At 34.6% G+C, this 17,927-nt stretch overlaps 1 protein-coding gene across 8 annotated transcripts in view; it reads right to left on the bottom strand.

Moving 5' to 3' along the window:
- LRBA (LPS responsive beige-like anchor protein) overlaps positions 1 to 17,927 on the bottom strand; it is an 813,910-nt gene that overhangs the window by 190,240 nt on the left and 605,743 nt on the right. For all 8 annotated transcript variants that reach the window (XM_055085920.1, XM_028491755.2, XM_055085924.1 and 5 more), the window contains exon 44: positions 15,923 to 16,035. In XM_055085920.1, coding sequence (XP_054941895.1) covers positions 15,923 to 16,035 — 113 coding nt within the window. The remainder of the gene's footprint in view (positions 1 to 15,922; positions 16,036 to 17,927) is intronic.

The raw sequence follows: 17,927 nt of genomic DNA on the forward strand, positions 1-17,927 counted from the left end.
CAGAAATACAGATCAATGGAACAGGATAGAAAGCCCAGAGATAAATCCACGCACATATGGTCACCTTATCTTTGATAAAGGATGCAAGAATACACAATGGAGAAAAGACAGCCTCTTCAATAAGTGGTGCTGGGAAAACTGGACAGCTACATGTAAAAGAATGAAATTACAACACTCCCTAACACCATACACAAAAATAAACTCAAGATGGATTAAAGATCTAAATGTAAGGCCAGACACTGTAAAACTCTTAGAGGAAAACCTAGGCAGAACACTCCATGACATAAATCACAGCCAGATGCTTTTCGACTCACCTCCTAGAGAAATGATATTAAAAAAACAAACAACCAAATCCAAAAACGTGCAGAAAACCTAAATAGACATTTCTCCAAAGAAGATATACTGATTGCCAACAAATGCATGAAAGGACGCTCAACATCACTAATCATTAGAGAAATGCAAATCAAAACTATGAGGTATCACCTCACACCGGTCAGAATGGCCATCATCAAAAAATCTACAAACAACAAATGCTGGAGAGGGTGTGGAGAAAAGGGAACCCTTTTGCACTGTTGGTGGGAATGTAAATTGATACAGCCACTCAGCCATAAAACGAAATGAAATTGAGTTATTTGTAGCATGGTGGATGGACCCAGAGACACTTACATGGAGTGAAGTAAGTCAGAAAGAGAAAAAAAAATACCATATGCTAACACATATATATGGAATCTTTAAAAAAAAAAAAAGCTTCTGAAGAACCTAGGATTAGGCATGAATAAAGACGCATACATAGAGAATGGACTTGAGGACACAGGGAGCAGGAAGGGTAAGCTGGGACGAAGTGAGAGAGTAGCATTGACATATATACACTACCAATGGTAAAACAGATAGCTAGTGGGAAGCAGCCACATAGCACAGGGAGATCAGCTGGGTGCTTTGTGTCCGCCTAAAGGGGTGGGATAGGGAGGGTGGGAGGGAGACTCAAGAGGGAGGAGATATGGGGATGTATGTATATGTATAGCTGATTCACTTTGTTATACAGCAGAAGCGAACACACCATTATAAAGCAATTATATTCCAATAAAGATGTTAAAAAAAAAGTGAACACAAAACATAAATATTGTCACCAAAGTTTATTGCTTTACTTGCCTCTTAACTTTTATATTTGTATATCCACATCTATGAATCCAAATGAAAGCCTTTAATCCGTGTGTTGTTGAAACTTTTTAAAGAAGCCAATGAATTTTATTTTGTGCCTCTCTACCCCTGCCTTCCTCCCCCACCCCCAAAGAGAAGAAAATAAAAGAATAGCCCCTGTCATTTAAGTAATGTTGCCACTGTTAGGGGGTGCAGGAACTATTTTGTGTCAAGTTGTAGCAGCTCTTTTATCTAAATGACAAATAAACAGACTCATCAACACTTACTCAACCTTGGCTTCTAGGATATTTCACCATGTGCTATATGCAGCTGAGATGCTTTGGCACTTATCTTCACACACTCTACATTTTATTTAGTATTGTCGAGAAAATACTTTCATTGGCACACTACTATGGCTTTTAGAGTTAACAAATAAGCACTTTCGTTTTCAAGTACCAGAGCAGATTTTAATCCTTTGAAAACACACGTTCTTCCAAGTGGCAGTAAACATATACCCCCTATACTATTTCAATTTAACAAACACATCTTGGGAAAAAGATAGTATTCCATTTTACTTATTGTACCGATGTAGAATCTAAATCATTTCAGAGGCTCACATTGGTAGATTTAGTAGCAATGCCTTCACAGTTCTATGTTATTTAGCTATGTTCATATTAAGTGATTTTCACTCTAGGTATTTATCTGTTTAAGAAAGGCACATAAATCAATTAAAATAATCTGATAATCCAATGTCATTGTTGAGCTAAATGCCTGGAGGAACCGAAAAAACAATCTTAACAATCCAAGGTCAACTAAAAAAAAGATGTTTTAAGTAATTATGAAAATGGCAAACACCCAAGAGGCTCAATGCTATTATAACAAAACCTATTCATTAGCTGCCTGATTCACCTATCCAATTAAAGAAACACTTAGGACCATTAAAATCAGGAGTTCTGTTCCAAAGAAGTGACAAAGGAGGCTCCTGAACTCACTTCTTCCCACAGAGAAACTGAAAATTCAGCTACACATGGAACAATTCCCTCTGAAAGAAATCTAAAACCTAGCTGAGCAACTCTTACACCTTGGGCAAAAAAGAAAAACCCACATCATAACAGGTAGGAAAGGGTATGACACAATCTCATAAACCCCACCCCTGACAGTGACACACCAGCTGACGCACCACTGGGAGGGAATTCACAGCTCATGGATTCTCCCTGAGGAGTGAGTTTGGGACCAAACACCTAGCACCTCAACATTTAAGACTTCCACTTGTGAGACAGGCCCTCAAAACACCTAGCTCTGAAAGCCAACGAGGCTTGCATTCTCAAGACCCACAAGACTATACAGGCATACCTCGGCGATACTGCAGGTTTGGTTCCAGACCACTGCAATGAAATAAATACAGCAATACAGCAAGTCACGTGAATTTTTTGGTTTCCCAGTGCATACAAAAGTTATGTTTACACTATACTGTAGTCTATTAAGTGTGCAATAGCATTATGTCTAAAAACACAATGTACATGTCCTAATTTTAAAATACATTATTGCTAAAAAATTCTAACCACCTTCTGAGTCTTCAGTAGTCATCATCTTTTTAATGATGGAGGGTTTGAAATATTGCAAAAATTACCAAAATATGACACAGACCCAAAATAAGCAAACACTGTTGAAAAAATGGCACTTATAGACTTGTTCAAGGCAGGTTTGCCACAAACCTTCAATTTGTAAAAAACTCAGTAACTGCAAAGCACAATAAAGTAAAGCACAACAAAACAAGATATGCCTGTACAGCAGATAAAGAAAGAATAAAACAAAACAAAACACAGTTCCTAATGGGCTCTCACTCCAAAAAGATGGAATAGGGAAAACAGGAGTATACTGTTTTAAGGTTTGAAGACTATACATGAAATGGTATATTATTATTTGAAGAAAGGCTGTCATAAGTTGAAGACATATATTTCAAACCATAAAGAAACCACTAAACTTTTTAAAAAGAGGTATAAATAACAAGACACAGTGAAGATAAAATAGAATAATAAAAATACGTAATCTAAAAGAAAACAGATAAAGGGAGACAAGGTACAAAGAACTGATATAAGGAATAAAAAACAGATGGCAAGAAAGTACATTTAAACGGACTATATCAAAAATTACATTAAATGTAAATGGTCTCAACAACCCAATTAAAATGCAGAGCTTATCAGAATGGGTATAAAAGCAAGACTCCATTATATATTGTCCACAGAAAAGAAATTAAAAAAATAAAGCCACAGACAGGTTTAAAAAAATGATAGAAAAAGATACTACAAGTAATAATCAAAATAACACTGTCATATCTACATCAACATCAGAAAAGGTAGACTTCAGAAAATAGACTATTACCAGGTATGAAAGGAGACCTTACATAAAGATAATGGGATTCATTTATAAGGAAAACGTAACAATCTGAAATGTGCACACTGTATTAGTTTCCTAGAGCTCCTATGACAAACTACCACAAACTGTGTGGCCTAAAACAATACAAATTTATTTTCTCCCAGTTCTGGAAGTTAGAAGTCCAAAATAAGGTGTTAGCAGAGCCATGCTCTCTTGCAAGCCTCTAGGGGAGGATTCTTCCTTGCCTCTTCCAGCTTCTTGTAGCCCCAGGTATTCCTTGACTTCTGGCAACATAACTCCAACTTCTGTTTCCATCACTACATGGTGTTCTTTCCTTTGATGTCTGTTTTAACATGGTGTTTTCATCTTCTTCTTATGAAAACACCAGTCATGTTGGAATCAGGCCCATCCTAATGACCTCATCTTAACTTCATTACATTTGCCACGACCCTATTACAAATAAGGTCACGTCCACAGGTGCCAGGAGTAAGGATTTCAACATATCTTTTGGGGAGACATAATTCAACTCATAACGGGTACCCAGAAACAAATGCTAAAAATAAAAAATAAAACAAAAACTGAGAGAAATGAAAAAAGATACAGACAAATCTAAATTACAGTTGGAGAAGTCAACACTCCTCCCTCAGTAATCAATAGAACAAGTAGATATAAAATTAGTAAGGATATAGAAGATATTAACAACTCTCAACCAATTTAACCTAGTTGACATGTATAGAGCACTTTATATAATAACAGATGAGTATGTATTGTTTTCAGGTACACATGGAGCATTAACCAATGTACACCATGTTTGGAGCCATAAAACAAATTTCAACTAATCTAAAAGAACCAAAGTCATACAAAGTATGTTCTCCAATCATAATGGAATTAAACTAGAAATCAACAAGAGAAAGACATCTGACAAATCCTCAAATCTGTGGAAAGGAAACAATACTCTTCTAAATAATTTATGGGTCAATGAGAAAGTCACAGGGAAAATTAGAAAATATTTTGAAAAGAATAAAAATGAAAACACAATATAGAAAAACTTGTTGGACCTTACAAAATCCGTGCTTTGAGAAAAATCTGTATCATTAAATGCTTATATTAGAAAGAAAAAGAGATCTGAAATCAATAGTTTAAAGCTTCCACCTTAAGACACTAAAAAAGAGGAGAAATTAAATCCAAATCAAGTAGAAAGAAAAATAATAAGGGAAGCAAAGGTCACTGAAACTGAAAACAGAAAAAACAATAGAAACATATGAAACCTATAGCTACTATCGTACTTAATGATGAAAGTAAAGGCTTTTCCCCTAAGATCAAAGACAAGGCACTCTCAGCACTTCTAGTTAACATTATATAATGCAGTAAGTATGCACTGGGAGATGTAGGAAGTCCTAAAGTCTACAAAAAGGCTGCTAGCATGAATAATTGAGTCTAGGAAGGTTGTAAAATACAAGGTCAATATAAAAAATTAAATTGTGTTCCCATATACTAGCAATGAACAACTGGAATTGAAAATTTTGTAACAATAAAAAACATGAAAATTTTAAGGATAAATTAACAGGATATGTACAAGAATTGTTTACTAAAAGCCACAAAACATTAGAGAGAAATTAAAGAAAACCTAAACGAATGGAAGATAAACCATATTTATGGAATGGAAGATTCAATATTGCTAATATATCATTTTTAGTAAAGATGGCCTACTGATTAAGTACAATACCAATCAAAATTTCAGCAGAATTGACAAGCTGATTCCTATATTTATATGGGAAAAACAGAAAACCTAGCATAGCCAAAACAATTTTGAAAAAGAAGACATAGTTGGATTCACATGACCTGATTTTATGACTAACTATAAAGCTATAGTAAAAAAGACAGTGTGGTATCCATATAAGGATACGCTAACTGATTGAACAGAATAGAGTCTAGAAATAGACCTACACAATATATAGTCAATTTAGTTCCAACAAAGGTTCCCAGACAATTCATGTGAAAAAAAGTCTTTTCAACAAATGGTGTTGGAAGAACTGGACTTGCATTTGTAAAACAAATGAACTTCAACTGTTATCTTGCAACTATGATAGATTATAGGTAAAAATAAGTAGCATCAGCAGCAACAGTAGAAGAGGGTAATAATAATTATGTTTGACACAATTTGCTTTTAGTAAAGTCAAATCACTGTTAGGTAATAATAAGCATGTAGTCAACTAAATAATCTACATCAGCAGCTTTAAATTTTTCCAGTAAGACAGGCTCCAAATATATACACGTAGATGTGAATTCACAGGCCTCTTGCAGTAAACCCACAGTCCCCCCTTCAAGTGACCTAAGGCTATAGGTTGAAAACAACTGCTACATCTTTATCTTCCTTCCCACCAATAAGACTACTGACATTTATATTTCAAACTGACTTACCTTCATCCTCTCTTCTTACTGTTTTTTTAATACTGTATATTTCTAAGCCTCAATGTAAGATGTCACATTGTTTCTTTGTAATTCACTAAATATTTTACATGAGTATTTCATTCTGAAAAATGATTTAAAACTTTGTATTTTAATTACTGTAATGCAAGCTGTTTGATCAATTTGTAATATTGGTGAAACTGTCAAACAAATCAGGTCCTAGAACAGAATCCTGGAAAGATGGCCTAAAGAGGATGATACCTCAAGTTTATAAAGGGCATTAAACAGTGGAGTTGTAAATGATACAACAATTCTGAATGCTATGAATGTCTTCTAATCACCTTGTCTGTATTTCAGAAAATCTAATCACTCAGATTTTCAAATCATTTGCTGGTTGACATTATAAATCGTGAACTCACAGTTTTTTTAAAAACTCCTTTTCTGAAAGTGGGACAGTCTAAAGTTAAGTCACACAGAAATAAAATGTTTCACAGTCACATAGAAATGTGTCAGTCTCACAGAAATAAAACTATTCTTGTATAAATGGTTCCTACATAACATTCATTTGGTTGTAAAACTCTTTAAAAGTTGTAAAACTCTTTAAAAGTAAGGTCTATTTCATTCACCTTTGTTTCTCACAGTTCTCAGAACAATGTCTACAAAAGGTACTCAGAAAATGTTTAATAATCAATTATTTGAATAAAAACATTTATTCAATATAAACAGGGTACTATAAACCTCTGTTTATGTTGAATAAATGTGCTTATTCTAATCAATGGACTTGGAGAATAAAGACAGGGAAATTTAAGAATGAGAAGTTGACACAAAGATATAAAGAAAGCTCCAAATGTATACAGGTTTTTAAAATGTCTTCCTACTATATTTACTCTCTTAGAAAAAAATACTCCAGCCTGAAATCAGAAGTATAATACCAGAGCTTATTCAACTTAAAAAATTTATTTGCTAGGTGTTTCAAAGACAATTTTTATGTGAATTTATGGTTAAGTACGTGTTCCTTACTCAGGATCTACCCAAGTTAGTACACCCAGCACTAAACTAAGAAAACAGGAAGTACTATGGGATAAAACTGGTAATGCTATGTAAATAAAACAATTCATTTATAAATAATAATAAATGATCACTCCACACCACAGTAACTTAGGATGATTTGAGAATAAATACTTAACTTTGAGAAGGATTAATGGACTGGCAGTGTGTTGCTGGTACATGTCAAGATTATTCATCTCCCTGACAGTAATATTAACCACAATCCATTTCAGTTACTTCACTTTATCATTTTCTGACTAATGTTAAAAAAAACAATGTCATTGAAGGCTGCTTAAACTAAGTGTAGGCTTAACCTCTGTTAGAGTCATATAAAAACTTCCACTAGAAGGTAACTTCTAGTAAAAAACCAAATCTGCTATACAGAGTGCTAATACTTTAAAAATACAAATTAAAAAAAATAGTCATACAAAACCAATAGATTGTTTTCCTAATTTAAAAACAAAACTTCAGCAAATCCTCTAAACACACCACAATATATTGCCCCGTGTGTGTGTGTATGTTCACATTTTGCTAAACTTAATTTTAAATTGTGGGGAAAACGTTGCATAGCCATATTTTAAACAAAATATATCACATTGAACATGTAATAATTTAAAGTGTTAAAAGGTCAGTGTACCCATGAAAAATTTTCTTCAGTATTATACAAATACTACATAAAAAGCAGTTTGCTATATAGGACCCCCCCAATTAAGTACTTTGCTAAAGGTCCCTTCTAATAAATGGAGGCAGGCTGACACAAGTCTATCTAAATACAAAAATTTCCTACTCTGGTTCTTGAATTTTAACTTTCCAGGCTATTTCCCCTTTCATTTTGGATGTTCCTTTTAGAAAACATCTGCACTTACACTGTACTTTCTATAAAATCATTTTCTTTTCCTATTAATGCAATAGTTTTTCTCTGTGAGGGTATTTATTCTTGTTTTGCTTTTAAGGCTTCTTCTGCTTCTTAAATTGTCTTTGTTTCTTCTGGTTTCTTTTATTTTTCTATTCCATTTAGTCTCTGTTGTCCTTCACACTGAAGGCTGTCTTTAAATGTCTGCTACCTTCATTTTTAAGAATGAGGTGCGAAAGAGCTGACTGAAGTTCACTGAAATCAGGTGGGCTCCAAGTAGGATCCCTAAATGTCAGTACTTTTCAGGTCTTTTCTTTTGAGCCAGTCAGTATATCCAAGGAGTAACACAATTTTCTGTCCTACAGGGTGCGGCTGGTACAAGCCTGGCTGTCGGAGTTCCGATAGCATGACAGCAAAAGGGGTCTGGGGGCCTTCACCATTCAGTTCTTAAAGCTTTCTGTTAATCCTCCTGTTTTCCATTCCTTACCCTTCAGCTCTCCCTCTGCTGTTTTTGTTGTTCTCAAATCAGAAACTTCTCCAGTACAATTTCTCCAAAAAGTCAACCTCTAGTCTTTTGCCAAGATAAAGGTAAAAGTAGTTGCATATTGGAAAGAAGTATAAATGCAAGTATTCAATGTAAACTATTCTTTCTGGTTATATCTAAAGTCTACCAGTTCAGTGATAGGGACAGATCTGAGATCAAATCGTAGCCTTAACACTTGGAAAATGTATGACCTTAGAGAGTTTCTTAACTTCACTAAATCTTAGTTTCATTATGTGTAAAATAAAGATAATAACACATTCCTTACAGTGTTGTTGAAGGGATTAAAGAAGGGAGGGCGCTTATACAAAATGTTTGTTAAAGGCACCTACTAGGGCTTCCCTCACAATCCTACAAAAAGATTCTAACCTTTCCCAATATCATTCTTTTGCTGACTGGACTATAAACTCCCCAAGGCCAGGGAATGTAATTTATATCAAAATCCCTAAGATCCATGTGGCATATAACAGTATATTTGATGCCAAGATTAAAATATTTTTAATATATTTTGTCAGCCAATAAAAAAGAGCCAAATGTGGGGTAATTTAAAATTTCTTTCTCTGCAATTGTGTTTTATTTAAATACTTTAAGATCCATTATTTACTGTTATAACATAATAACATTGTTTTATTTTTTTAAGTTTGCATTCCTTTGGTTTTGACTGAAGCCCAATAAACAGAAAAACAAAGTAAAAGTTATAACGCCTATCATTTTCAAACAATATTGCCCCCACGCCCCCAAAAGAGTGTTCTTTTCCCTCTGTGACATCTAGATGGTATATTGATTCCCAGTATATCTGTTACAGAGCCTACTAAAAGGACTGGCATTCGTCAGAAACAGCACTTAAAACTTAAAGAGATAAAGAAGTGCTGTCTGATCAACAACAGTTAAATGTCGGTAGTCAATTTCAGGTCAAGATGAATGCTGTATATTAAATGTGTGTGTTAGGAGAAATATCTCACATATAAAAACACACAACCAAATGGTAGGAGATAAAAAGGAGACAGGAGGCGGGGCGGGGGTGGTGGTGGAAATCATCTACTTTTGCTTAAACAAAGAGAGAGAGAGAAAAAAAAACACAATAAATACAAGGACAAACAATAGCAACTCATCAACCAGTAAATAAATTCAAAACAGCCTTGTCATTCAGTTCTCTTCAGTTATCTCAGAATGTAGGCTTTAGAAACATTTTGATCCAGACTAGAGCAATGAAAGCTGCTAGTTTAACAGAGTATGGATGGTACAACATTGTAAGATAGGTTTAAAACAAACCAACCAACAAACAAACAAAAACCTATGATTAACTGGGACGTGGACCAAAATTTAAAATACAGTTTGAAGATCTGATGATAGTAAACTTTGCTCAAATTTCTACACTGCAAGGTACGAATTAGGAGATACAGGTGTAGGGTCATTTTCCCCTAACGTTTACTTTTCTTGACTCTTAAACAAAATAACAGCTCACATTGTGCTTGCACTCTACAGTTGAAAAATGCATGATTTTTCCTTTCCCTCTACCTTGAATTCTTTCTTTCAGTATTTGCCTTCACTTTAAGAATGTGAGCTCTAATAAATATTAAATACTTGATTATACCTTGGCCAGTCCTGCTTTTTCCCCCCAATCTTCAGTTATTTTTTAGTAAAAGAGTAACTTAGAAGATTTTATTTTATCTAATCTCCAGAAACTAAGAGTTCCTTGCACACACTATTACTCAATGAACAATCAATAAATGAAAAACACAAATGAATGCTCGAGTAGTAACAGCAGGTATTCTCTAGATTTAAGCAAACATAGCTTTTTCATAAAACAGGCTTAGTCAAAAAAGCTTGGGGCATAACCTGGGACAAACACACCAGGAGCAGGCAATTGGGAAAAGCTTTCCTTTTGCAAGCAATGGAATGCTGGTTGTCTCTTACCATGCATTTCAGCATGAGAGGTGAAAAGCAACTTGATGAAATAACATCAAAACAGACTTAGCAATTGATGCCAAACGTAGAAAGCAGTATAGCATGTTGCAGCGTTTCTCAAGGTTTCTGGGCCAAAACTCATAGTAAGAAATCTGTCACTTCAAATCATAACCCAGCACGCACGCACGCGCGCGCACACACACACACACACACACACACACACACACACACACACACACACACCCCTCTTAAGCAGAAGATTCGTACATGATGCACATTACTTTCTTTTTTTAATGTAATGCTATACTATTCTATTCCTTTTTTAAAATGCTAGTTGTGAACTGCATAGTGTTTAAATTCTGGTTCTGTCCACTAGCTGTGTGACTTTGTACAACTTGCTTAACTTCATGGTGCCTCAATTTCTGCCCCTGTCAAGACAATAATAACGTTACCAATCTTAGAAGTCCTTTGTGAGGGTTAAAAGAATTAACACATGTGATATTCTTAAATAAGAGCCTGGCATATACTAAGTCCTTAATAAACATTAATTAACAGTAATAAAGTGAGATGTTCCTACCTTCTGAAATTTACAGCTGAGTTTTCATTTGCAAGATTTCACTTGGAAATGGATGGCTCCATTTCAATCTAACAACATACTTGTTTTTTGGAATAAGTATCCAGGTATATACATTGAATATTCCAAAGTAACAATGTTGATCAATTAGAACAGAAATGATTGTACCTGATTATCTTGATTTTCCTCACTTAGAAAACTGGCTTACGCAATCAATCTCCTACTAAGGAAATAAATAAATAAATAAATCACAATAGCACAAAAAAATCTTACTAATCCACCAAGGAAGCCCTGGTTCTGAAACACTCAGCCATCATAATTTGTTTTCATGGTATGACATTTTGTAAATATATTCCTGTCCTAATTATAACTTCTTATAAAGAAAAGACCAAAAAAATGTTCTCATCTCTTCCAAGAAGACTGTCAAAATATAAAAATCATGTGCATTTGTAAAATATGGATTAATGTCACTTCAAAGTTTATGCATGGTTAGATCTGTCTTCTCATCAGTCAGAATTTCAGACTAGTGATGAAACAACAGGGAAAGTGGAGAAAAAAAAAATAAACTTCAAAACTGATCTCTACTTTTTTTCAGCTTTAAAAGAATAAATTAAACCATTATGTTAAATGAGCAGTTTCTCAATACAAGGAAATATTAAATTTTCATTGTGATTTTCAGACTAGACATTTTTTTTGCACTGCCCCATTTAGACTTTCTTTTTGAAGAGAATGATCAGAAACATAATACAGAAGAAAGGGTGTTGATTACATTAATTCAGCTTCAGAAAGAGAATTCCCTGTGCAACATGGAAGAGATTACCAAATAAAATTGTAGCTTTGCATCAATGCTACTAAAACTCCTCTGAAAACCAGCTTTGGGGAAATTAAATGGACATAAACACGCATAAATAATTCAATGCATTTTAAAGCTAGTCAGGCTATATTATCTACTTAAGAAGGAGGGTAAGACCTGTTTATATTTTAAATTAAGTTTTGCACACAATGTTTCCTTTGATTTCACAAGTTTATTTAAACAAATAGTAATGTTTGCTAAATGTATACTATGGGACAAACTTCAATATAATTCTATTATAATCGTTTTTCATACAGATATAGCTCATTTTATGTATGTGATGCATTCCTGAAAATACGTATATAAACAGATATTTCAAAATGGAATCATACTGTAAACATTAGGCAGATTTTAATACCAATAGGAATGAGATACATTTTATAAGGTAAACAATGTTATACATGGAAACTACAATTTTCAAATACCTGATATGCTTATTTCACCTAAAATAATTCAGTTAATTCCAAACTCACTTATTTCCATGAATATTTAATGAAAACAATTAGTAGCAGCAGAATTCCATTTTCATGAACTTCAATGACTTTTGTAGCATTTGAACTACTGCTGCTTTACAGGAAAGGAGATGCTGTAGGTTATGTGGTTGAGTATTAGCTCCCTACTTCTTCCCAGCTCTGCTAATTGCACTACTGTTGGCTAGCCAATTAAGTGCTGTTCAGCTAGTGTTGAAATAAATTTTCCTTCCTCAGCACAAAATACAATTCTTTCACAAAATCCCTTATAATATAAAAATGGATATTACTACAATTAAACACACTAAATCACAAAAGTGATATTTTTATGTGTTTGTATAGTGGATATGGACATTTATAGATAGAGAATAATGAAAATAACTCTTTTGCTTTGGCTTTTGAGCCCCTTTTTACTTTTAATCTAATAAAATAAAAAAAGCAAAATTTCTATTGCTTGCCTAGTGGGGCATAAAAATAACCTTATTTATCACATACAGAAGTTATAAAGACATGAGTTAAAACAGTGTTTTACACACCTAGCAAAACTATTTGGCAAGTTCCTTAGAAACAGCTGCAACATACAAATAAGATTCAATTTGAATAAAAGATTCTGTTTACCTGGCAAATAATAACAGCATTTTGCTGATACTATTTCATCGGATTCTCATAATGAAAAAATTCATAGGACGTATTTTACACAAATTGTTTTGAAGGCTTTCTTCTGGTCATGTAAGATTTTTAGTGGAATAGAGAACAAAGATGAGGGTCAGAGAACAGAGGCTTTTGTCAAGGAAGTAGTAAGATGAGGTGATAGGGTTATGGGAGTTCTTGTTCAGGCACAGTGATGGCAGAAGAGAGAAATACAGCCTCAGCAGAAAAATCCAAATAGCCTCCCACTTAGCACCATTGCTACTGTTCCATCAAGACATAAACATGCACCTTGTCCACAATCCATCTAACTACCCACTGCATCTTAAAGAGCCTACAAAAAGTCCTCTAAAGCACAAAATATCTTAATAAGTTATGTGCTTAAATAGGAGTCCAAACTGAAGGACTCAGCTTAAACAAAAAAAGGCAATTCTTCTAGATGTCTAGAGAGGTTATATATTTATATTGTGAGGCAAATTTTACATTTTAACAATTTAATGAAAAATGAGATCTTTACTTTCACTTACATAAAATTCAAATAAAGGATAGTAGGATATAATAGTCTGAGAATTAAAAAGCTGTCTAGTTTTTACTATTGACCTACTGCATGGCTCACTACACAAGTCAAACTAATACAGTCCTCATTTATTAGACAAGAGAGTTCTACAGATTCCAGTGAAATACTACAGGGTCTTAGAACAAATACAATACCTAAATGTAAGTAAGGCTCTCCTTTAAAAAAAAAAAAACCCAAAAAACATTTATCCATTTATTATTCCTCATAGTCAATGGGTCATCTGGGAAATTCTGCTGATCTGGGCCACAGTTGGCTGCTCTTGGTTGTGCTTGCTCATATGTTCGTGGTCAGCTGAGGGCTGGCTCTTGTAGGATGGCCTCAGCTCACACAGCTCAGCCATCCTCCAGGTGTCAGTCCTGACCCTCCAGCTAGTTAACCTGGGCATGTTGTTCTCAAGGTGATCAAAGAAAAGTAAAAGCAGAAACATGCGGGCGCTTTTTCAAACCTCTATTTTGTGTCTAGTTTACTAATTACCTCTTTTTCTCCCCTTACTGGCCTTTTTATTGTTTTTGTTTTTTAATTGTTATAAAATATACGTAACATGAACCTTACCATTTTAACCACTTTTAAGTGTAAGTTCAGTGGCATTACATTCAGGTTGTTGGCCAACCATCACCACCTTCCATCTCCAGAACTTGTTTCATCTTGCAAAACTGAGACTCTATACCCATTAAGTGAGTCTCCATTTCTCCCTCCCCTCGCCAGGCCCTGGCAACCACCATTCTACTTTCTGTCTCTATGAATTCGACTACTCTAAATACCTCACATGAGTGAAATCATACAGTGTTTGTCCTTTTGTGAATGGTTTATTTCACTTAGCACAATGTCTTCAAGGTTCATCCATATTGTAGCATGTGTCAGAGGTTCCTTCCTCTTTAAGGCTGAACAATATTCCACTATATATGTACCACATTCTGTTTATCCATTTATCCATCAGTGGATACTTGGATTGCTTCCATCTTTTGGTTACTGTAAATAATACTATTATAAATATGAAAATTGGTATACAAATACCTCTTCGAGTCTCTGCTTTTATTTCTCTTGGGTATATATTCAAAAGTAAAATAGCTGGATGTTAGGGTAATTCTATTTTTTATTTTGAAGGAACTGCCATACTTTTTTCCATGTCAGCTTCACCATTTTACAGTCCCACCAGCAGTGCGCAAGGGCTCTAATTTCTCCACATCTTCACCAATACTTGTTATTTTATGATTATTTATTTATTTTTTAATTAAAGCCATCCTACTGGCTGTGAAGTGGTATCTCATTTGGTTTTGATATACATTTTCCTAACAATTAGTAATGTTGAACACCTTTTCATCTGCTCATTGGCCATTTGTATAACTTCTCTGGAGAACTGTCTAGTCAAATTCTTCACCCGTTTTTGAATCAGGTTGTTCGGTTTTTGTTGTTGAGTTTTAGGAGTTCTCTATATATTCTACACATTAATCCCATATCCGATAGGTAATGTGCAAACAAGGCTTTCTTTTGAAAATGAAAACTCTCCGTTACAAGTGAAAAAGGATTCAGGGTATTCTGTTTGTTGATAATTCAGGGCAGAAAAGGAAAATTCTTAAAGAATACCTGATGATATGAGAATATACTTATAGAAAAACCAGTGTGTGTGTGTGTGTGTGTGTGTGTGTGTGTGTGTGTAACACAGTTAAAATTAATTTTTTAGAATTTGGGGGAAATGTCATGTATATTGTATTATTTAATTCATTTAACACATTTATTGAATGGCAGGTCCTATACTAGGCAAGGGAGAAATAATGGTAAACGAGAACTCTATCTTTATGAACTTTAGTAGAGCACACAAGAAGAACCAAAACAAGTAGGTAGAAAGACACATAAAAATGCAGGATATTTGAGGTGCTCTGAAAGAAAGAGAGGAAGGAAGGAATCAGTAATGGTCTCTATGAGGAGGTGTTGTTCCTAAAGGACAGAGACAGTCAGCCACTCACAGAGCAGAGAGATGAACGTTCAAGGCAGAGAAAGCAAACTGTGGAGTTGGGAAAGATTCATTCTGCATGCAATGATAAGTCAAGAAAGGTTTAAGCACTGAATTTATGGAATTCAAAATTATATTTAAAGAGGATCCATTCTGTTGTAGTGAGGAATGGCTCAGAGAAGGGCAAGAGGTAGAGGAAAATCACTTAGGGGACACAGAACAGTGTGGGGTTACTTGTCTTTTTACAAGAGTGCTGGTGAGAAGTTTCCATGATGTTCTTCATATCTTTTATCAAGTACTGACACCCTTAGAAGAAGTTGATATTTGGGAATAATATCTTCTTGAATGTATATGAAGAAAAAAATATAACTTAATATTTTTAATTGTCATCAAGGTTACCATGCATATTAAATTTTTCTATTTTAAATTTGAGAATAATGAAAATACATTTAAAAGACACATATATTCAAGTTATAATAATATTAAAAATATTTTTTAAATGTGATGTGAAAATAAAGATAATCACTTGAATATTTTTATATTCAAGATAGTGTTTCAGATGATTACTAAGAAATTACCTTGGACAAATCTCTGAAGTTACTTGGCAAAGTAAGATCCAGTTCTTCTGATTCATAATTAGTAATGACCCAGGGAAACACTGGGTACTGATTTAAGTCATTGTAACTCCGTCCTGGAAGAGGAAAAAAAAGTCATTCTTAATTTAGAAGAACGAAATGATAAACATTCAGGAATATACTAAATGTAACAAGAACAACAATTTTTGAGTGCCAGACATTGTTCCCAGTGCTATCCATTCACGATTTCATTTAATTCTCACATAACCCTATGAAATTGGTATCACCCCCATTTTACAGATAAAAAAACCGAGGCACAAAAGTTTATGTAACTTGCCCCAAATCATGCAACTAGTAATGGTCGAACTACATCCAAATCCAGACACTCTGTACCCACATCTTATAAATTACACAACTATTTTTTACTAGTTGAAAGCCTGCACCAAATAAAATAATCTTCATTAAGAATTTAAAAAACAATTTGCAATCTCATAGAGTTTTTCAAAACCAGAATCCTTTCTTTGCCATTAATTAACCAAACAACCAATCAATTGATCAACCAAGTTCAAGTGACTTCACCCTTATGGGCATTCACAGTCAACTGTAAAATGACCAGGTTGTTCTTAATAACTCTTGAAATTTCTGTGACAGCTTTCAAATTCTATGCTCCTTTGAACATAATGCACAGACAGCATCATAGATGTTGCTTACTCCATTCCCAAATGCTGCCACATACTCTTCTATGGTTCTTCTAAACTATAGACATTCAATGACACATTCAGGTCTACTAAAAATATGAATAAAACAAAGGATGAGGTAGCCCATCCATGTAGAAACAGCAGTTTTCTGGATATCACCACTTTAGGGAGGCAGCACGGTAGATGACATCATTGTTTCTGGAGCTAAAATGCTGGCGTTTGACTCCACCATTTTACTATTCTATAACCAATTTTTACTTAGATTTAATGTGAACAGACTTTTATGGCTAAAATACAAGGCAAATAAGGATATTAATATTGGTTGAATTCTTTCTTACAGTGTATTATATCATCTCCATTCTTTTCCTGTTCTCAAATATATATGGATATCATATCAATATACAGCTGAGTATTACAGTAGCTCTCCACACAAATTCTTGGTATCTAAGCCTCCCTTATGATTTTTTTTTTTTTTTTTTGCGGAACGCGGGCCTCTCACTATTGTGGCCTCTCCCATTGCGGAGCACAGGCTTCAGACGCGCAGGCTCAGCGGCCATGGCTCACGGGCCTAGCCGCTCCACAGCATGTGGGATCGTTCCGGACCGGGGCACGAACCTGTGTCCCCTACATCGGCAGGCAGACTCTCAACCACTGCGCCACCAGGGAAGCCCTCCCTTATGATTTGATGTGTTTTTTTTTTAAACATCTTTATTGGAGTATAATTGCTTTACAATGGTGTGTTAGTTTCTGCTTTATAACAGTAACTCAGCTATACATATACATATATCTCCATATCTACTCCCTCTTGCGTCTCCCTCCCACCCCTCTAGGTGGTCACAAAGCACCAAGCTGATCTCCCTGTGCTATGCGGCTGCTTCCCAATAGCTATCTATTTTACCTTTGGTATATATGTCCATGCCACTCTCTCACTTCGTTCCAGCTTACCTTTCCCCCTTCCTGTGTCCTCAAGTCCATTCTCTATGTCTGCGTCTTTATTCCTGCCCTGCCCCTAGGTTCTTCAGAACCATTTTTTTTTTTTAGATTCCACATATATGTGTTAGCATACGATATTTGTTTTTCTCTTTCTGACTTACTTCACTCTGTATGACAGACACTAGGTCCAGCCACCTCACTACAAATAACTCAATTTCGTTTCTTTTTATGGCTGAGTAATATTCCATTGTATATATGTGCCACAACTTCTTTATCCATTCATCTGTCGATGGACACTTAGGTTGCTTCATGTCCTGGCTATTGTAAATAGAGCTGCAGTGAACATTGTGGTACATGACTCTTTTTGAATCATGGTT

The sequence above is a fragment of the Physeter macrocephalus genome, chromosome 7 (assembly GCF_002837175.3).
Source record: "Physeter macrocephalus isolate SW-GA chromosome 7, ASM283717v5, whole genome shotgun sequence".
Classification (NCBI taxonomy): domain Eukaryota; kingdom Metazoa; phylum Chordata; class Mammalia; order Artiodactyla; family Physeteridae; genus Physeter; species Physeter macrocephalus.